Source organism: Narcine bancroftii, chromosome 1, assembly GCF_036971445.1.
Source record: "Narcine bancroftii isolate sNarBan1 chromosome 1, sNarBan1.hap1, whole genome shotgun sequence".
In the NCBI taxonomy this organism is placed as follows: Eukaryota; Metazoa; Chordata; class Chondrichthyes; order Torpediniformes; family Narcinidae; genus Narcine; species Narcine bancroftii.
Window position 1 is genome coordinate 268,792,316 of NC_091469.1, and position 17,119 is coordinate 268,809,434.

Below are 17,119 nucleotides of genomic sequence, written 5' to 3' on the forward strand. Positions count from 1 at the left end.
AAGAGACTCCTTACAGACACATGCAGATTGGGAGCAGATATGCATAAAACCTTCAACTAGAAAAGATTTTTATGCTGACTATGGAGGGACTGTTAAAGAAAAGCCTGATAGCTCACTTATATAGATGTAACAGGACAAATTAGGTAAATAAAACAGAAATGGGAATTAGAAATGAATATTTGTATTACAGATTAAATGTGGGAAAAGATATGCCTTGATGGTCACAAGTTAACAAGTAGCCCTACCTGGAGGGAGTTTGAATGGAAAATTAAAATGAGAATAGGTAAGACTCCTCATGTGTTGGCGAGATACTGTAGCACCTCAGATTTATGCTGGGGAGAATGCGAGAAGATTGGCCATCATACCCTTATTTTTTGGGACTGTCCAAAACTTTATCAATATTGGAAAGATATTAAGCAAATCATGGGCATAGACCTAACTTTGAAGCCAGCATATTTTATATTGGAAATGTCTCCAGAGGATATAGATACCAAAAAACAGGCATGTTTATTTGAGGTGTTGCTGTTGATCACAAAGAAGATGATGGCAGTATTATGGAGAAATGTAAAACAACCAACTGTCCAACATTGGAGAGAAAGATTAAAAAGTGTATATTTGATGGAAAGCAGAACAGCTAAACTCCAATTAAGGACTGATGATTTCAACATCATGGTCACCGGTAATATTACAGTTACTAAGATTGATTAAGTATATAACATCTCTGTAATTTTAGTGGTGGGGAGGAGTATGACAGGTGCACTCTAAGTGTAACTGGAGTAATGTATACAGATGAGACGGTGATTGTATGCAAGTCCATATATAGTGATGACTCGGTGATTTACTCTGACCCTCTCCAATTTAAGCTCTCAAGTGTCATAATGGGCATATGAAGAAGTGTATGGTTAAATATATAGGTGACTGCATATTGGTTAGAATAAGGTTAACTGGGTGCCCAAATCTGTGATTCTTTTATGAACAGAACTTGAATAAGATAGATTGATATGCTATACACATCAGTTATGTGATTTTGTTTGCATGCTCACATGATATGACTGCATGTGGAAATAAAAGTCTAAAAAATAAATAAATAATACTTTCAAAAGACATTGGTGTCTACCTGATCCAGGGTGTTCGTTTCTCTGATGGCGAAGTTGATGTGCTATTGAAACCATAGTAGAACTGCTTCCAGATTACCATGGTTGAAGTCACCAGCTTCAATAATGGCACTATGAGAGTGGGATGTCTGGGCTTCACAGATAGCACGCAGAAGCTCCTTCATTGCAATACCCTCATTAGCCGAAGTCTGAACATAAACTGCAGCAATCAGCGTGGCCATGAACTCCCTGTGCAGGTGGATTGGTCTGCACTTCACCAACAGGTGAAGTCTCTCTAAGCTACCTATTCAAAAGAGCTTCTACAACATTCTATGCAACAAAACATCAAGAATTTCAGTCAAAGGTCAAAGATTTCTGCAGTGAAAAGCAAAGTGTAGTAAAGAAGTGAGAATTAATGTGCATAACTATAACATTAATACACTACACACCCAATCTTTGAGATTCAGATATGTCTGATCTCTTCCCCTCGTCTCAGTAAGATAGATCAGATTGTCCAGTCTTAAATGACAAGATAATTAAGATATCTGTATGGCGTCTGCCATACTGATATTAAAATACTTTAGGCCTTTTTTTTCCTGCTTCACAGTTGAGAATTTTATGAGAGGGAATATATAAAGGAGATGTGGTTTCAAACTTAATTAACAGCAATGGAATGTTACATCTTTAGAATGGAAAATTACAGATTTCAGTTTTTTGATTTCAAATTTTAGATCTTTTTTTGTCAGAGTACATACATGATATCACACATCATACAACCCTAAGATTCATTTTTCCATTGGGCCCAGCAGAAATGCCACTAATGAGTTGTGCAAAAATAAACAGTGAAAACATGTAAATAAATAAAAGAACTGGAAACGGATAACAAATGTAAACAAATTGACTGTGTAATACAGGGTGAACAAAGAAAATCAATCAATAAAGTGCATAAGTAAGAGTCTGATTGAGTTTGTCATTGAGGAGTCTGATGGTGGAGGGGTAGCAGCTGTTCCTGCACCTGGTGATGCGAGTCTTGTGGCACCTATACCTCTTTCCTGATGGCAGCAATGTGCTGGGTGGTGTGGGTCTTTGATGATTGCTGCTGTCCTCTGAAGGCAGTGTTCCCTGTCGATGTACTCGATAGTGGGGAGGGTTTTGCCTGTAATATCCTGGGCCGTGTCCATTACCTTTTGGAGGGCTTCACTCTCAGAGGTCTTGGTGTTCCCATACCAGACTGTGATGCAGCCAGTTAGCACACTTTCTATCACACATCTGTAGAAATTTGCCAGGGTTTCTGGTGTTACACCAAATCTCCGCAAACTCCTGAGGAAGTAGGGGTACTGATGTGCTTTCTTTATGATGTCATTGGTGTGTTGGGTCCAGGAAAGATCCTCCAAGATAGTGACTCCCAAGAACCCAAATTTGCTGACCCTCTCCACCTCTGATTCTTTTAAAAAAAAAAATTATTTATTAATTTTAAACCACAATACGAGTTACATTACATCAATTTAAAAACTGTTCACCTCTGACCCTTCAATGATCATTGGATTTCCCTTCCTGAGGTCAACAATCAGCTCCTTGGTTTTGGTGATATTTAGTGCAAGGTCATTGTTGGTCACCATTCAGCCAAGTTTTCAATCTCCATCCTGTACGCTGACTCATCCCCTTCCTTTATACAACCCACTATTGAAGTATCGTTGGCAAATTTGTAGATGGTGTTCTTGTGGTACCGAGCTGCGCAGTCATAGGTGTAAAATGAGTAGAGCAGGGGGCTAAGAACACAGCCCTGTGGTGCTCTGGTACTGATGGAGATTGTGGAGAAGTTCTTACCAATCTTAGCTGATTGTGGTCTGGAGGTGAGGAAATCCAATTATGCAGTGGGGTGTTTGCTGATCAGTTTTGAGGGGATGATAGTGTTAAATGCCGAACAGTAGTCAATAAAAAAAGAGCATCCTGATGTATGCATCTTTGCTGTCCAGGTGTTGCAGGGCTTTGTGTAGAGCCAGTGAGATGGCATCCTCCATAGACCTGTGTGGTGATACCAGGGTAATGCTATTTGTTCCATTTGTATTGTCTCTGTGTGTCTGGCTGACTAAGCCTGTGACTCCTTCCCTTGGAATTCCCTAATAAAGGTGGTTACACCCAAGTTGACCTCCAGTACGAACCCTAGAATTGGGCCAGCAACATCGGTACATGTTCAGACTTATGGGAATAAAAGCCTACCATTTGGTAACTTCCAGTCTTTTGAAGTTATTGATAGTGTATCAACTTGTTTCTACGATATGCAAACTGGAATGGATCCATGTCACTCCTCAAACAGGAGCTGATATGATTCAACACCAGCCTTTCAAAACACTTCATCACTGTTGATTTAAGTGCAACTGGTCATTGTCGTTAAGGCAGGTCATTGCACTCTTCTTGGACATCGGTATGATTGACGCCTATTTGAAACAGGTGGATACCATGCCCTACTAGAGTGAGATATTGAAGATATCCATGAATAGCTTGATCAGCACAGATCTTTAATACTCGGCCAAGTACTTCATCGGATACACTCTCCTGAAGGCAGCACGCATGTCACCTTCAGATACAGTCAGGATGGGATCATCAGGGGTCATGGGGGAGCAGAGGGGTGGCTCTTCACTGTTTACTGTTGTCAAATGAGGTTTAGAAGGTGTTGAATTCCTCTGGGAGAGAAGCTTTGCCGTCAGCTACTTTACTGGATTTGGTTTTATAACAGGTTATGACTTTTAGGCCCTGCCACAACTGTCACATATCCCTTGTTGTTTCCATTTTCATCAGGAATCTCCACTTTTCCTGGGAGATAGCTTTCCGCAGGTCATACCTGCTCCTGCCTTACTGATTTGGATCTCCACATGCTTGTGATCTGGTTCTCAGCAGGTTCCGGATTTCATTGTTCATTCAGGGCTTCTGGTTGAGTAAAACCCTGAATGATTTTGTGGGGACACGCTCATCCACAGCTGTTTTGATAAAGTGTGCGACAGCATCGGGGTATTTGTTCAGATTCTCAGCAAAGTTCCTGAACACTGCCCAATCCACTGACTCGAGGAAGCCCTGTAACCATTCTTCAGCCTCCTCTGACCACTTTCTAGCTGTCCTAACCTCCGGAACCTCACTTTTGAGGTTTTGTCTGTATGAAGGAAGGCAGAAGGAGCACAGCCAGGTGATCAGAAGTGCAGTTTTGAGAAAGAACAGTAGGCCTTCCTTATCTTAGTGTAGCAGTGATCAAGTGTGCTGGGACCTCTGGTACAGCAGATTACAAGCTGGTGGTAGTTAGGCAAGGTTTTCTTGATGCAGGCATGGTTAAAGTCGCCGACTAAGATTTGTAGTATGTCAGGCTGGGCCGTGTCTTGTTTACTGACCACATCATGCAGCTCCGCGAGGGCCTGCTTGCAATCGGCATCAGGAGGAATATAAACTCCGGTGAGAATCACAGATGAGTACTCTTGGGGTCTTCATTTAGTTACTCTAAGGCAGTAGAGTAGGAGGTTGACATAACTCCAATGTCTGTGCACTACCCAGTATTAATGAAAGAGCACACACCATCACCTCTCCCTTTTCCAGAATCTGAGTTCAGTTCCAGTCTACGGATAGTGAAACTGTCTGGTTGGATAGTAGTGCCTGGTGTGTCTTCTATTAGCCAGGTACAATGACAAGGACAGTATCTTAACCAGATGGACATTGTTTTGTAATTTAAATTTCAGAGACAGAATTATCAAGTCATAGACTGACCACATTGCCAAAACTCATCTTAACTCATGTCCATTCTGTAGGTTTTTCCATCATTCCTAGGTTTTATTGGAGTGACCTGAAGCAATTCATTACTACTGTTGTTCTTTAGGCCTTCTATACCTTCCAGATTGTAACTTCCCCATTTCTGTTTTTCTAAGGACATCTGGATCAAAACAAGACATTATTATTAATTCAGTCTTCTCCTTTCTATTAATCAATCCAGGCAAATCATTCTGTGCCCTGTCTTTTTCAAATGTACTGAAACAAATGAAATGAACTAAAAACCAGGCTACTATTATGGAAGTAGAATGTGAGAGAGGTAATGCATCTTTAGCTTTTATTTTAGATAACATAGGCTTGAACTAATTTCTTCTGCCTGGTTGAACGTACATCCTGCACCACTTGGACTTCAGGCTGATTCTTACATCAGCAAGAACCGAACAAAGGAAATGTCATCAACTGGAAGAGCTCAATGGATTTATTTTAGACGTGGGGCTAAAAGTTGACTTGACCTGAGCACATTTGTACAGCTGAGCGTTATGTTAAAGCACATTTCAGGAGGGAATGGCTGCCAGCTAGGAAAAGCAAGAAGACCAGGCATATGGTGCAGGAATTGCCCGAGGGCACCAGATTCCCCAATCCATGGAGCTCTGAGTGTCAGATATAGTGATGGTTCTACAGGCAATTCGTTGTGCTGTGGCAGGCTCAGCATTTTGGGGTAGAAGTAGAAAGGACAGGAAAACTATAGTGAAAAAAGGATTCAGTAGATAGGGGGAAGAAAGGCTTTCCAGCTTTCATCGTGTTAGGATTAAGCATGTCACTGTCAGCCGATGGGATATTTAAGGGAGAAGAACTTATTTGTGGCAATGATGTATGTAAAAATGGTGAAATTCAGGAGGAAGATTATTAAGGATGAGATTAAAAAGCAAAAGTTTAAAAGCAATAATCTCCAAATTACCACTATAGGTACTCTGCGAATTGTGACGTATACTACTTACGTCCATCTGAGATATGATCAAAATTTTAAAAAAAGATAAAATTCACATGTAAAAGCCAAAATGTGCGCACTTGCTTTGTTAGTCGGCGTCCTGGGGTCCATAGGCTGGGCGTGGCCATCTTGATTCCTGTGTGCATGCGCGAGTCTTTGGTTTGTTTATGCATGTTGGGTTCACATATTGGATTTTGGTTGGTGCTTGCACGGTGGATTTGCGTATTGGAGTTTGGTTGAAGCAAGCGTGAGAGTTAAGGGTGCAAATTAAATATATGTTAGGGTGCTTAACTCTCACGCATGCGGCAACCAAACTCCAATACCAAACTTTTCACATATGCACCAACTGAAAACTTGTGCACGTGCACAGGAATCAAGATGACCACGCCCACTCTATGGACCCTGGGATGCCAACTAACAAAGTAAGCACAGACCAGAATGTGGAAAGATTCACCAAGGATGATCAACAAATTCATGAAGCTTGAAGTTGTTATCGTCAAATCTACAATGAAAAAAAGATTTGATTAAAATGTTTGCTTTAAGATTTCAGTACTCCATGCACATGGACAAAATTCCAGCTTGCTTCCATTTTGAGATACGACTAATCCTTCAGTCCTAATTATGGTCATAAGTCATGTGTGCATTACGAAATCAGAGATAAATACAAAAAAAAGCAACTAATTGGTTAAAAAGATATTGCAGGGTGAAAGTATTTGGATCCCTGAAACATTGTGACTGCTTCTGGTGTGGTTCTAGTTAACTGAATGGCAGGAATCACTACCCTTGCAGGAAGATTTCTGGCATCATTGGAGAAGGTTTGTATTTGCTTAGACCGAGTGAGAGAAGGGGAGATTCTGTCCACCAATTTGACAGAATTTTTCAAAAAGATGACAAGAAGTATTATTGAGGACAGTGCAGTTGCTTTGATCCACATGGATTTTGGGAAAGCGCTTGACAAGAGCCAGGGAGACTCAGAGTAACTTTGCAAACTGGATCCAATACATGGTTGATAACATGAGGCAAAGAGTGATAGTGGAGGGTTAAAATTTTACATTTAAATTTAGGCATACAGCATGGTAACAGGCCATTCCAGTCCACAACCCTACACTCCCCCAAATACACCAATTAACAAACAAATCTCATACATTGTGAAGTGTGGGAGGAATAAAAAGGGAGTGTGTGAACCAGAGCCCTGGTGAATATAGAGAGAGTATGGGAACCAGGGCCTTGATAAATATATAGAGAGTGTGGGAACCAGGCCCAGTTGAATATATAGAGAATGTTGGAACCAGGGCCTTGGTGAACTGAGTTTCAAAAATAGGGCCCTGATTGATATAAAGAGTACAAGAACTCAGGCCCTTATCAGTGAAAAGAAAGCACAAGAACATGGGCCTTAGTGAGTGGAAGAAATCTAGATGACCAGGACGCCAGTGAGTGGAATGCGAGTGTAGGAACCACAATACTGATGAGTAAAAAAAAATGAGTGTGGGAACCGGAGCCTCAAGAAATGAAAGGGAGGATGGGAATTATGGCGCTGCTGAATGCATTAGAATGCCAGACCAAGGTTCTAGAGAGTGAAAGGAAGCACAAGAACTGGGGCCCTGATGAGAGGAAGTGAGCAGGGGAACCTGGGCCCTGATGATTGAAAGGCAATCTGGGAACCAGCGACCCAATGAGTTGAAAGAGAGCATGGAAACTGTGTCCTTGGTGAGAGGAAAAGGAGCATAGAACCAGGGAACTTGAGTGCATGGGACCACTAAAATCAGGGCGCCAGTGATCCAGATGTTGAGTTCTCCAAGCATAATTGTGTTTATCTTCAGATTCCAGCATCTGCAGAACTCTGTGTCTTTCCAATAATTGGGATAACTAAATAGTTAGACAGTGGGTCATGGAATTTTAATATATTTGACTTCATAAGCCAACTTACAGTGCAGGGAAATTCTGGTAACTTTTATTGAATGTTAACTGGGCTGGAGCATTCAAGATACGAGGAGACAGGTTAGGCTACGATGGTGTTCCTTAGTGGAGGGGGGGTGGGGGTAACCTGATCGAGATACAGAAAATTGCATAGGCCATACTGAGGACCGATGATAAGAAACTTTTCTCATGAATAGAGCTGCCTGAAGAAAGTTTCAAGACACTGTGATTGAAGTAAAAATGCAACATGGCAGAAACTCAGCAGGTCAAACAGTGTACTTTATAGAGCAAAAAATAAAGATACGTTTTTGGCTTCAGCCCTTCATTAAGGTATGAGCCAATTTGTAGGCAGGCATCCGAACAAAATGGTGGGGGGTTGAAGGGGCCCACATGTTAGGAGGTAAAAGGTGGACAAGGGAAGGAGGGCACAACAGCAAAGAAGGGGAGGAAGTTGGCTCTATCAATGGAGATGAAAGGTGGTAGACAGCTGGAGGAAAGATGACAGAGGGATGGGGAAGAGAGTGAAAACGGAGAGTGAGCTAGCAGAAAATGGAGGTCAATGATAATGGCGTCTGGTTGGAGAGGGTCCAGACGGAAAATTAGGTGTTATTTCTCCAATTTATGGGTGGTCTGGGTTTGACAGCATATGAGGTCATGGTCAGGCATGTCAGCATGGGAGTGGGGCGCAGAATTGAAATGGTTGGCCACTGGGAGATCCCTGTCACTGATACGGAGAGAACAAAGGTGCACACCGAAGTGATCTCCCAGTCTGCATTCTAGTTTATCCAGTGTGGAGAAGGCCACCACCAACTCCTCAATCACTGTGTTCCAGAGCTTCTTGAAATTACAGTTTATAGGTTAAAGCACACATGTCAAACTCAGGCCCACGGGCCAAATTTGGCCCATGATATAATTATATTTGGCCCGCAAGATCATATCAAATATGTATTAGAGCTGGCCCGTTGGCCGCCGTGCCAGTATAGTGCATGCACAGCTAATACTACAAATCTCAGAATGCTTTGCAAATACGTTGGCGCCGGCCCGTCAGCCCGCTAATCGCCCCCACCTCCTCTTTTTCCTTTCATTAGCATCTGCGACCTGTCGCCCAACTCACATGTAATAAACCCCTTACGGAAAATGGCCAAACAAAAGACAGGAAACAGGACCTTTCAAGACAGGTGGGAGGGAGACTATATGTTCATCATTTTAAAAGACAAACCTGTTTGTCATTGAAGCAAGTTGTTATTTTTTTGACTTGTTGGCTTGTGAAAAAAAATACATTTAAAAGGAGCTTAAACGCTATAGAGAAATATTATTTATTGAATATTTTATTTCTCATTTGTTAATGCTTCTTCTGGAAAGAGTTTAACCAAAACTATTATTAAACATTTATTTTAATAAGAAAAAGTTTAACATTACATATGTTGAAAGAAGAAAACATGCAGATGTTGTTGAAAATTTTCAATAAATATTTAGTTTGGCCCATGACTTAGTTCAAGTTTTTAATTTTGGCCCTCTGTGAATTTGAGTTTGACACCCCTGGGTTAAAGGGAAGGGCAAAGAGGTTTGGATATGATTTTATTGTTGTGGTTAGTGCAATGCTATTACAGTACAATCAACCCATGTTCAAGTCTGGTGCTGTCTGTAAAGATTTTGTTTCTTCTCCCTGTGTCCTGCGTGGGTTTTACCTGGGTGTTTTCCTCCCACTCTCCAAAAGCATATGTGGTTGTAGGTTAATTGGGTGGAGTTAAACGGCACAGGTTTCAATAGCCGGAATTGGCTCTTATCATGTAAAAAAAATTAAAATTAAAAGAACTTTATCTCTCCAGAGGGCATTTGGGATCTGGAACACCGTGTCTCAGGAGTTGGTGAGGTTGTGTTGGTAAATGGGATTAATATCGAGGGATATCTGATGATCAATTACGGCTGGCCTAAGAGTCTGTTTCTCTGCTGTCTGACTCTGGCATTTCCTACATTCCAGCAACTTAGCCTGTTTCACATACTCATCAACTCCATTTTCACTCTTTTTCATCTATGGTAATTTTCAGGGGCCAATTTACCCATCAGCAGGTCTTTGAGATGAGCGAGAGAAATCAGAGCACTAGGAGGAAACCTGTATGGTTATGAAGGGAATGAGCAAACACCACATATGTGACAGCAAGGTTAGTGTAGAGGTAAGCACAATGCTGTAACAGCACTAGCGACCTGGGACTGAATCCGGTGCTGTCTGTTAAGGAGTTTGTACCTTCTCCCCCTGTCTGTGTGGGTTTCCTTCAGGGGCTCAGGTTTCCTCCAATCTTTCAAAATATATGGGGGTCTCTTTCTGTTGCATTGATCTAGCCCCAAATTACATTTTCAGCAAAATGTTTCTAGGTAATAAAACAGAATTTGACTATCAAAAGCAAGGCTCTGTTCAAGATTTTTGTTTCAGACTGAGCAAATGCGATGCAAAATATATGATATTAAGAGTTACTGACCTCAACACTGATATTAAAAGCAACACTATCAGATGATTAATCATGTGTTTAATATTCCAGTGACCCCCCCCCCCCCACAAGGTAACAAGAAATTGCATTATAACCGGAATGCCGTTGTACTGATAAGGTACTGGAATTATCATTTTTGCAAAAGCAAACATTAACACCAGATTTTACTGTATTCCAAGCAACAACAAAAAACAATCTGCAGAAGGAGCTCAATGGGTTCAGCAGCATCGCTGGGAGGAAAATCAATTATTAATATTGAATCAAGACCCTTCATCAAGACAGTCTTTAGTTTAAATTTTTAAAAAGTTAATTTTGTGCTACAGCAGGGTTTCATGTCCTTCGAGTCCACGAGCCCATGCCACTCAAATACACTAATTAATGCACAATATATATCTGTATATAAAGGTTTGAATTTGGTGTGAATAGTAACAGTGAGTCTAATAGTTTTCATTGTCATAGTAGGGAAGTTTAATCAATAAATTCCAGTTTTCAACCACATCTAAAATTAGAGACAGACATTAAAAGTTTTTTTTTTGCATTACCAATCAGTGGTATCCCCTTTAAAGGGGGAAAGTGTGACAGGTAATTCTGACTTGCCCACAGAAAAAAGAACCTCCGAGTTGTATGTGATGTCATGTACAGGAATATACTCTCAAAATAAATCTGAAATCTGGAAAGGTTTTCATATCAAGAGCATTTGACAGCTCTTGGCCAGTATTCGATGGAATTCAAGAGAACGAGATGGATAGATCTCAATGAAACATTTTGAAAGGCATGGACTGAGTAGAAGTAGAAAGGTTGTTTCCCATGGTGGGAGAGTCTAGGACAAGACGGCACAACTTCAGGATTGAAGGGTGTCCACTTAGTACAAAAATGTGTAGTAATTTTTTCAGCCAGAGGGTGGTAAATCTGTGGAATTTGTTGCCATAGGGGATTGTGCAGACTAGGTCATTGGGTATATTTAAGACAGAGATTGATATGTTCTTGATTGGCCAGGGCATCAAAGGTTATGGGGAGAAAGCTAGGTAGTGGGGTAGAGTGGGGAAATGGATCAGCTTATAATTAAATGGCAGGGTGTGGTGCGCTGTTAGACAGAATCAGACATACACAAGGTAAAAACTGAACAACAGGCTTTAATCCACAAAAACCTCCACATAGCCAGGCTGGCTGTGGCTGCAGCAACTCAGTGTGAGGCCTCGGGAGGCCGGCACAGGCTTATACCCGGAGGGGTGATTGACACCTGACCGGGTGGGGCTTGATCCATTTAGGCCGACTGATTGACAGCCAGCCAGGTGTTGTCCTGTCCCCTTACTCTTCTGCAGGTGCAGAGGTTGCTCCCTGCAGTAGGCTGGTGGTGTACCACCACACAGGGCAGACTGGATGGGCTGAGTAGCCCATTTCTGTTCCTATGTCTTATGGTCTTACTATTGACCCCTAGCAAAGCTGAACCTGCTATGTTCCAGAATAGTTGAGCTTTGAAGCCTGACACATTGGAGTCAATGCCAATCAACGCTCCTGGCTCTGAAAATTTAATTTTTCATTCATGATTCAGAAGTGAAATAATGTGGATTTTTTTTTACTGAACCTTCACTGTTTTGCATTTATTTTCTCTGTCTCCTTTAACTTTTTTTTCTTAATCTCATCTTTCTATTCCAATCTTTATTTTGTTTTTATTTGGAATTTAAATCTCATTGTCACTTTCCTTTCTATTGCTTAACAACAGGCAATAGCCACTGCAAAGCCCATAAACATTTTCTGGGAACCTGAGAGGTGACCAAGACTGTTCCTTCACTGCTTCCTGGAATACTCAAACCACTAAGATATGATAACTGCTGCTATGTATTTATTATCCGACATATTGTATGTCAACAACCAACATTTCCATTGTAAATATTCACAGACTAATTCTGAATGACAAATATCAAGTTACAGTTGTAAAATAAAGGATAAAACACTAGGGATTTGCGAAACAGGCACAAATTCCGTGTTAAAAATACGCACAAAAATTTTACTGGTCAGTTGAGAAATTGGTCTCGTTGTGCATTTCGTATAACTAAAGAGTAATGAAACTAATCAGATGCTGTCATTCATTTTATCAAAGAGAGGGAATGTCTGTGACAATATGTAATTCATCTAATCAAACTTTTTCCTATCACTTTAAAACTTGTTATAAAACCCAAGACCAGGCAGGATTTAAAAAAAAATTACTATTATACTGTCAGCCTGAATTGAAAATCTGTATAGAAAATCTCCACTTTCCATTAACAAGAAATAATATAGTGCCAGCAGGAGAAGAATCCCGTACTGTTTATCTGCTCTTTTCTGCTAATGCTTTCTTGATACTCAAGAGACAAGCTAAATTTTCTTGGTTGCAGCATCTAAATGTGAGAAATATTAATAATTCGTCAACTCTTTCAGCTTCTTCTTTGAACACTTTAAGGCGAAGTGTTATGAAATGCATAAGTTACAAATTTTTCCAATAGTTTGGGTGTTAACTAATTCTTGCTTGTGCTCAAGTTCTGGTAGATTTGAAGTTACCCCATGGTCCATAGCAGTATGAGAGATTTCCATTTCACATGGAGACTTCCTAAAACCCATATGTACAGACTCAAATCATGGACCCGGTGATTCAGTTGGCCACAAATTGATTTCATTTCTTTCTGTTTAACCTTTGCTTAAATATTCACCCCTCTGTGAAAGGTCAATTAGTTCACCTTTAGCTTAAAGTCCTCGAGAATCACAGCATGGAAACAGGTCCTGCAGCAAACCAATTCCGAACAAACCATCAAGCACCACTTTCTCAACAACAACTCCCTAGGCCACACATTGAGAGTGGCATCCTTGGGATCCTTGGGATCTGGGAAAAAAAAAACTCACAGCTCCTGGAAGGAACCCACGTGATGACATAACTCCACCGAGACATCATCAGATATTAGAAATGTACCCAGATACCTCGTTCTGTGAGGCAGAGACTCTGCCAGCTGCTCCACTGTTTTGTGTCCTTCCTGCATCTTGCAACATAACCAGATGGTAGTTTATTTTCCAAGTTTCAAGATATTCCTTCTGACCATTTTGGAGAGATTCTGTCTTCATGTCAACATTAAAACTAAATCAGAGCCATGGAGTCATGCAGTACTGAAATAAGCATTTCTGTCAACAGTGTCCATGTTCGTCAGTAAGCATCCTCCCAGCTAAACCCATTGGACAGCATTTGATTCCCAGCCTTCTGTACCCTGGAGATTCAAGTTCTCTCTTGGACACTTCCCCAATACTGTGAGTATACTTGTCTCCACCACCTAACCAGCCAGTGCATTCTAAATTCTACACTCTCTGGGCTTCCCCAGATTCCCTCTAATTTTCTTATCCCTTACCCTGATCCTATGATCTCTCGTTTTATATACCTTCTGCTCTGGTGAAAAGTTTCCTGCAATTTACCCCACCTTTAATTTTATATACTTCTATAAGGTACCCCTTCAGCCTCCAGAACACCAAGGCAAACAATTTATGATTGAAATGCTCCATCCAAAGCAACATCCTGGTCAATGGCCACTCTCCAGTGCAATCACATCCTTCCTCTGGTGGGACAACCAGAACTACATACAACACTCCAGTCATGACAAAACAATACTTTCCAACAACCTCATTAACTCTGTATTCTCAATCCCTGTGCAAGTTTCCTACCTTTCCTACCTGTGCTGTCACCTTCTTGGATGTAGGCCAATGTATTTCTGATCCTCATTAAGCCTCTACCATTCACCATGTATGTTCCACCCTTATGAGATCCCCCACCCCCATCCCCATTCAGATCTGAGACTAACCCATCTGACATCGCTCTGTCCATCTTACCAAATGATCAATAAGATTACGTGGCATGGTTTGAAATTAACAATTTTTGAATAAAGTATTAGGAGTTACACTTCCAATGGATCCTATGATATTTTTGTTAGGAGATATTAAAAGTGTTTGTATTAAATTGGGATTGGTGATGCATCAAATAGAATTTTTACAAATTAATTTAGCTGTTTCAAAGAAATATATTGCTATTACATGGAAATCTGATGTCGATTTAGGGCTAGAGAGATGGCATGCTGAATTGCGTTCATGTATTCCACTTGGAAAAAAAAACACTTATAATTTATGCAATAAGTATCATTTCTGTTTGAAATTGTGGAGCCCATATAGAAAGTGTTGGTTTAAAAATTGAACAATATTCGGTCTGATGGGCGAACCTGTGCTCCACAATTTATATTTAGATTTATATTTTTAGATTGACATTCTCCTATTCTTTTCTTATTTATTCTTTATTTTTATTATTAATAGTTTAGTAAGGGGGAGAGAGGGAAGGTTGAAAATATTCACATGTAATTTGATATCAATATGCTTATATATATGAATGTATTTTACGATGTGATTTAACATTTTAAATAAGATATTTTTAAAAGATTATGTGGCTTAAAATGACCTTCCTCCGTCTCAACACCACACCAATATATATATATATACATATATACATACATACATATACATATACACACACACACACATATATATATATATACACACATATACATATATATATACACACATATATATATATATATATATATACACACACACATATACATATATATACATATATATATATATATATACACACACACACACACACACACATATATATATATATATATATGTATATATATATATATATATATATATATGTGTGTGTGATTAACAAGTTTGCAGATGATATGCACATTGGTGTGGTGTTGAGACGGAGGAAGGTAATTTTAAGCCACATAATCTTTTTGATACATATATCAAAAACATACAGCAAGGATCTTAACACTGACACAGGTGGTACCGCTTATGGGTGTTCAATCACAAGAATAACCCTTCACCCTCGACTTCCCATATCAGACCCAATTTGCCTGCTTCTCATGGATCCCCGAGGCTCTAATCCTTTGGACCAGTTTAAAAGTCATAACCAAGATCTTGAACAAACAATAGAGTTAGATGCAACATGCATCTTCCAGGAGGGAAAAAAAAACTGGTCACTTGAAACGTTTCAGAGTTGACGTGTCCTACTGGTATCCGAATATCAGGTTTTCATTTGGCTGTGGAATTTATAATTCAAAGGAACACGTCAATGTTACTGCTGGAGTCTATTTTAAGGTCGACACGGAGGCACCTTTTCTCTCCCCCCCCCCCCCCCCTTCACAGGAGGTACCAGCCGCGGGTTATTTCACAGAAACGAACGCGAAGAGTAGGGGTTCACAGGAACCCCGACCCTCCTTTCTCTCCCCGGGATCACGCTGCGAAAATGAAAAGGGCTCCAGCAAGGTGGTGGGGGGTGGGGGGGGGGGAGTAGCCGCGGACGAGTTTCAAAACACACGCGGTCCACTCACCCATCCGAAACGATGCCCTCAGCGATTTCACAGACCAGGACGAACAAGAGGACGAAAGTCAGGATCCATCGCAAGTTATGCCCAGGAAAGTGTAACCAAGTGCTGTGGTGGATGTGGACCTTGGAGCTCTGACTTCCCCAGCCTTGAAATGCAAAACATTTCATTCAGAAGTTCACACCGACAGGGCAGAGGCACAAATCATTCTTATCCAAAGCAGCTGGATGGAGCTTACCGATGAATAATATGGGGAAGGTGATGAAGAGCAGCAGCACATGCGGGACCACGTTCAAAGCGTCCACGAAGCAGCCGTTGTTGAGCACTCCCCCGTCCACATTGTAGGCAGCCGTGTCGTTATCGTTGCCGCAAAAAGACAAGGACATGGTCGAAGCAGGACTCTGGGCAAATCGAAGGGGGGGAAGGGGGTAAAAAAAAAGGACGAGCTGCTTTTTTCCCCCCTTTTAGCACATCTTCAGAGAACCATGACGGAAAGGTTCGGGGTGGAAAATCAAGCTCGGGAATCCTTGGCAAGGATGTCCGTCAGCGAGCCGTCAAGCTTGCGGACGAGTGAGCGCCCAGATCCATTTCTGCCATGACATCAGTGCACTCCGGCTCACTTCTGCAACCCTCAGCGAAGCGAGCAGTTGACCAGAAGCACGTCGAGTGAGCAAATTCATCGGAATTATTGACGATGCTCGTCCAAACCTTAAAAGTTGACGCCGCTGGCAATAGAATTTCCTGCATCCCCGCTCATTTGTTTCAAGGCGTTACTTTGAGCAAGCAGTCTGCATTCACACGGCAACATCTGCTCATCCAGGTACCCCCTCCCCTTTCTGCGTGCTGAGAAATGAGGTGGCGATGCCTGAAGGTGGCGGGCAACTATTTTATCCACGTGCAATACGGTGATTTAAAAAAAATGTCGATCGAAGCAGGGGGAAAGTTGGCCTGAAGGCAGAGGTAAGTTTGGAGGAGCTTCACTTGACCCAGTGTGGGAGCCAGAGCGAGAACAGAGGAGGGAGTTCGGCTGCAGGTGGGTTGAAACCGGAGGGAAATGTCAAAGTGGGACATTTTGCTGAAGACAGACCCCGGGGCAGGCTCGGTTGTCGTGGTGGGGGCTCTCCACGGGAGTTGGCGTTGAGAAGACCCCCGTGACTTGATTGGAGGGAATTTCAGAACATGCGGGACCAGGCAAGGTTGCGAAAGTGTGGACTGATACAAGATATTACCAGGTTCTGTTGGAACCTAATGCCACCAAGGAGTAGCTTGAGGAGAAGAGATGAGGCCCAAACCACCCCAGTCAGCATGAGAATTGGTTCAAGTTCACTTAAATCGCTTACCCTATTTAACTCACCACATCAATCACTCTGAATTGAAGTTCACCTTCTCACTGTCCAAGCGTGTACCAACCCATTGCCAATAATAAACAATTGGATGACTCCGTTTTGTCATTTTGGGATTATAATGCTCGAAATGGCATGA

General features: G+C 41.4%; 1 protein-coding gene across 3 annotated transcripts in view; it reads right to left on the reverse strand.

The window, feature by feature from the left end:
- The window catches only part of abcc8 (ATP-binding cassette, sub-family C (CFTR/MRP), member 8), a 136,247-nt gene extending 119,821 nt beyond the window's left edge, over positions 1-16,426 (reverse strand). The window contains exons 1-2 of one of the 3 annotated variants that reach the window (XM_069898430.1): positions 15,876-16,426; positions 15,644-15,785 (exon numbers count right to left, since the gene is read on the reverse strand). In XM_069898430.1, the coding sequence (XP_069754531.1) occupies positions 15,644-15,785; positions 15,876-16,023 (290 nt within the window). In that variant the 5' untranslated portion in view covers positions 16,024-16,426. The remainder of the gene's footprint in view (positions 1-15,643; positions 15,786-15,875) is intronic. The other 2 variants (XM_069898411.1, XM_069898420.1) reach the window with 2 other exon arrangements.
- Between the last annotated feature and the right edge of the window lie 693 nt (positions 16,427-17,119).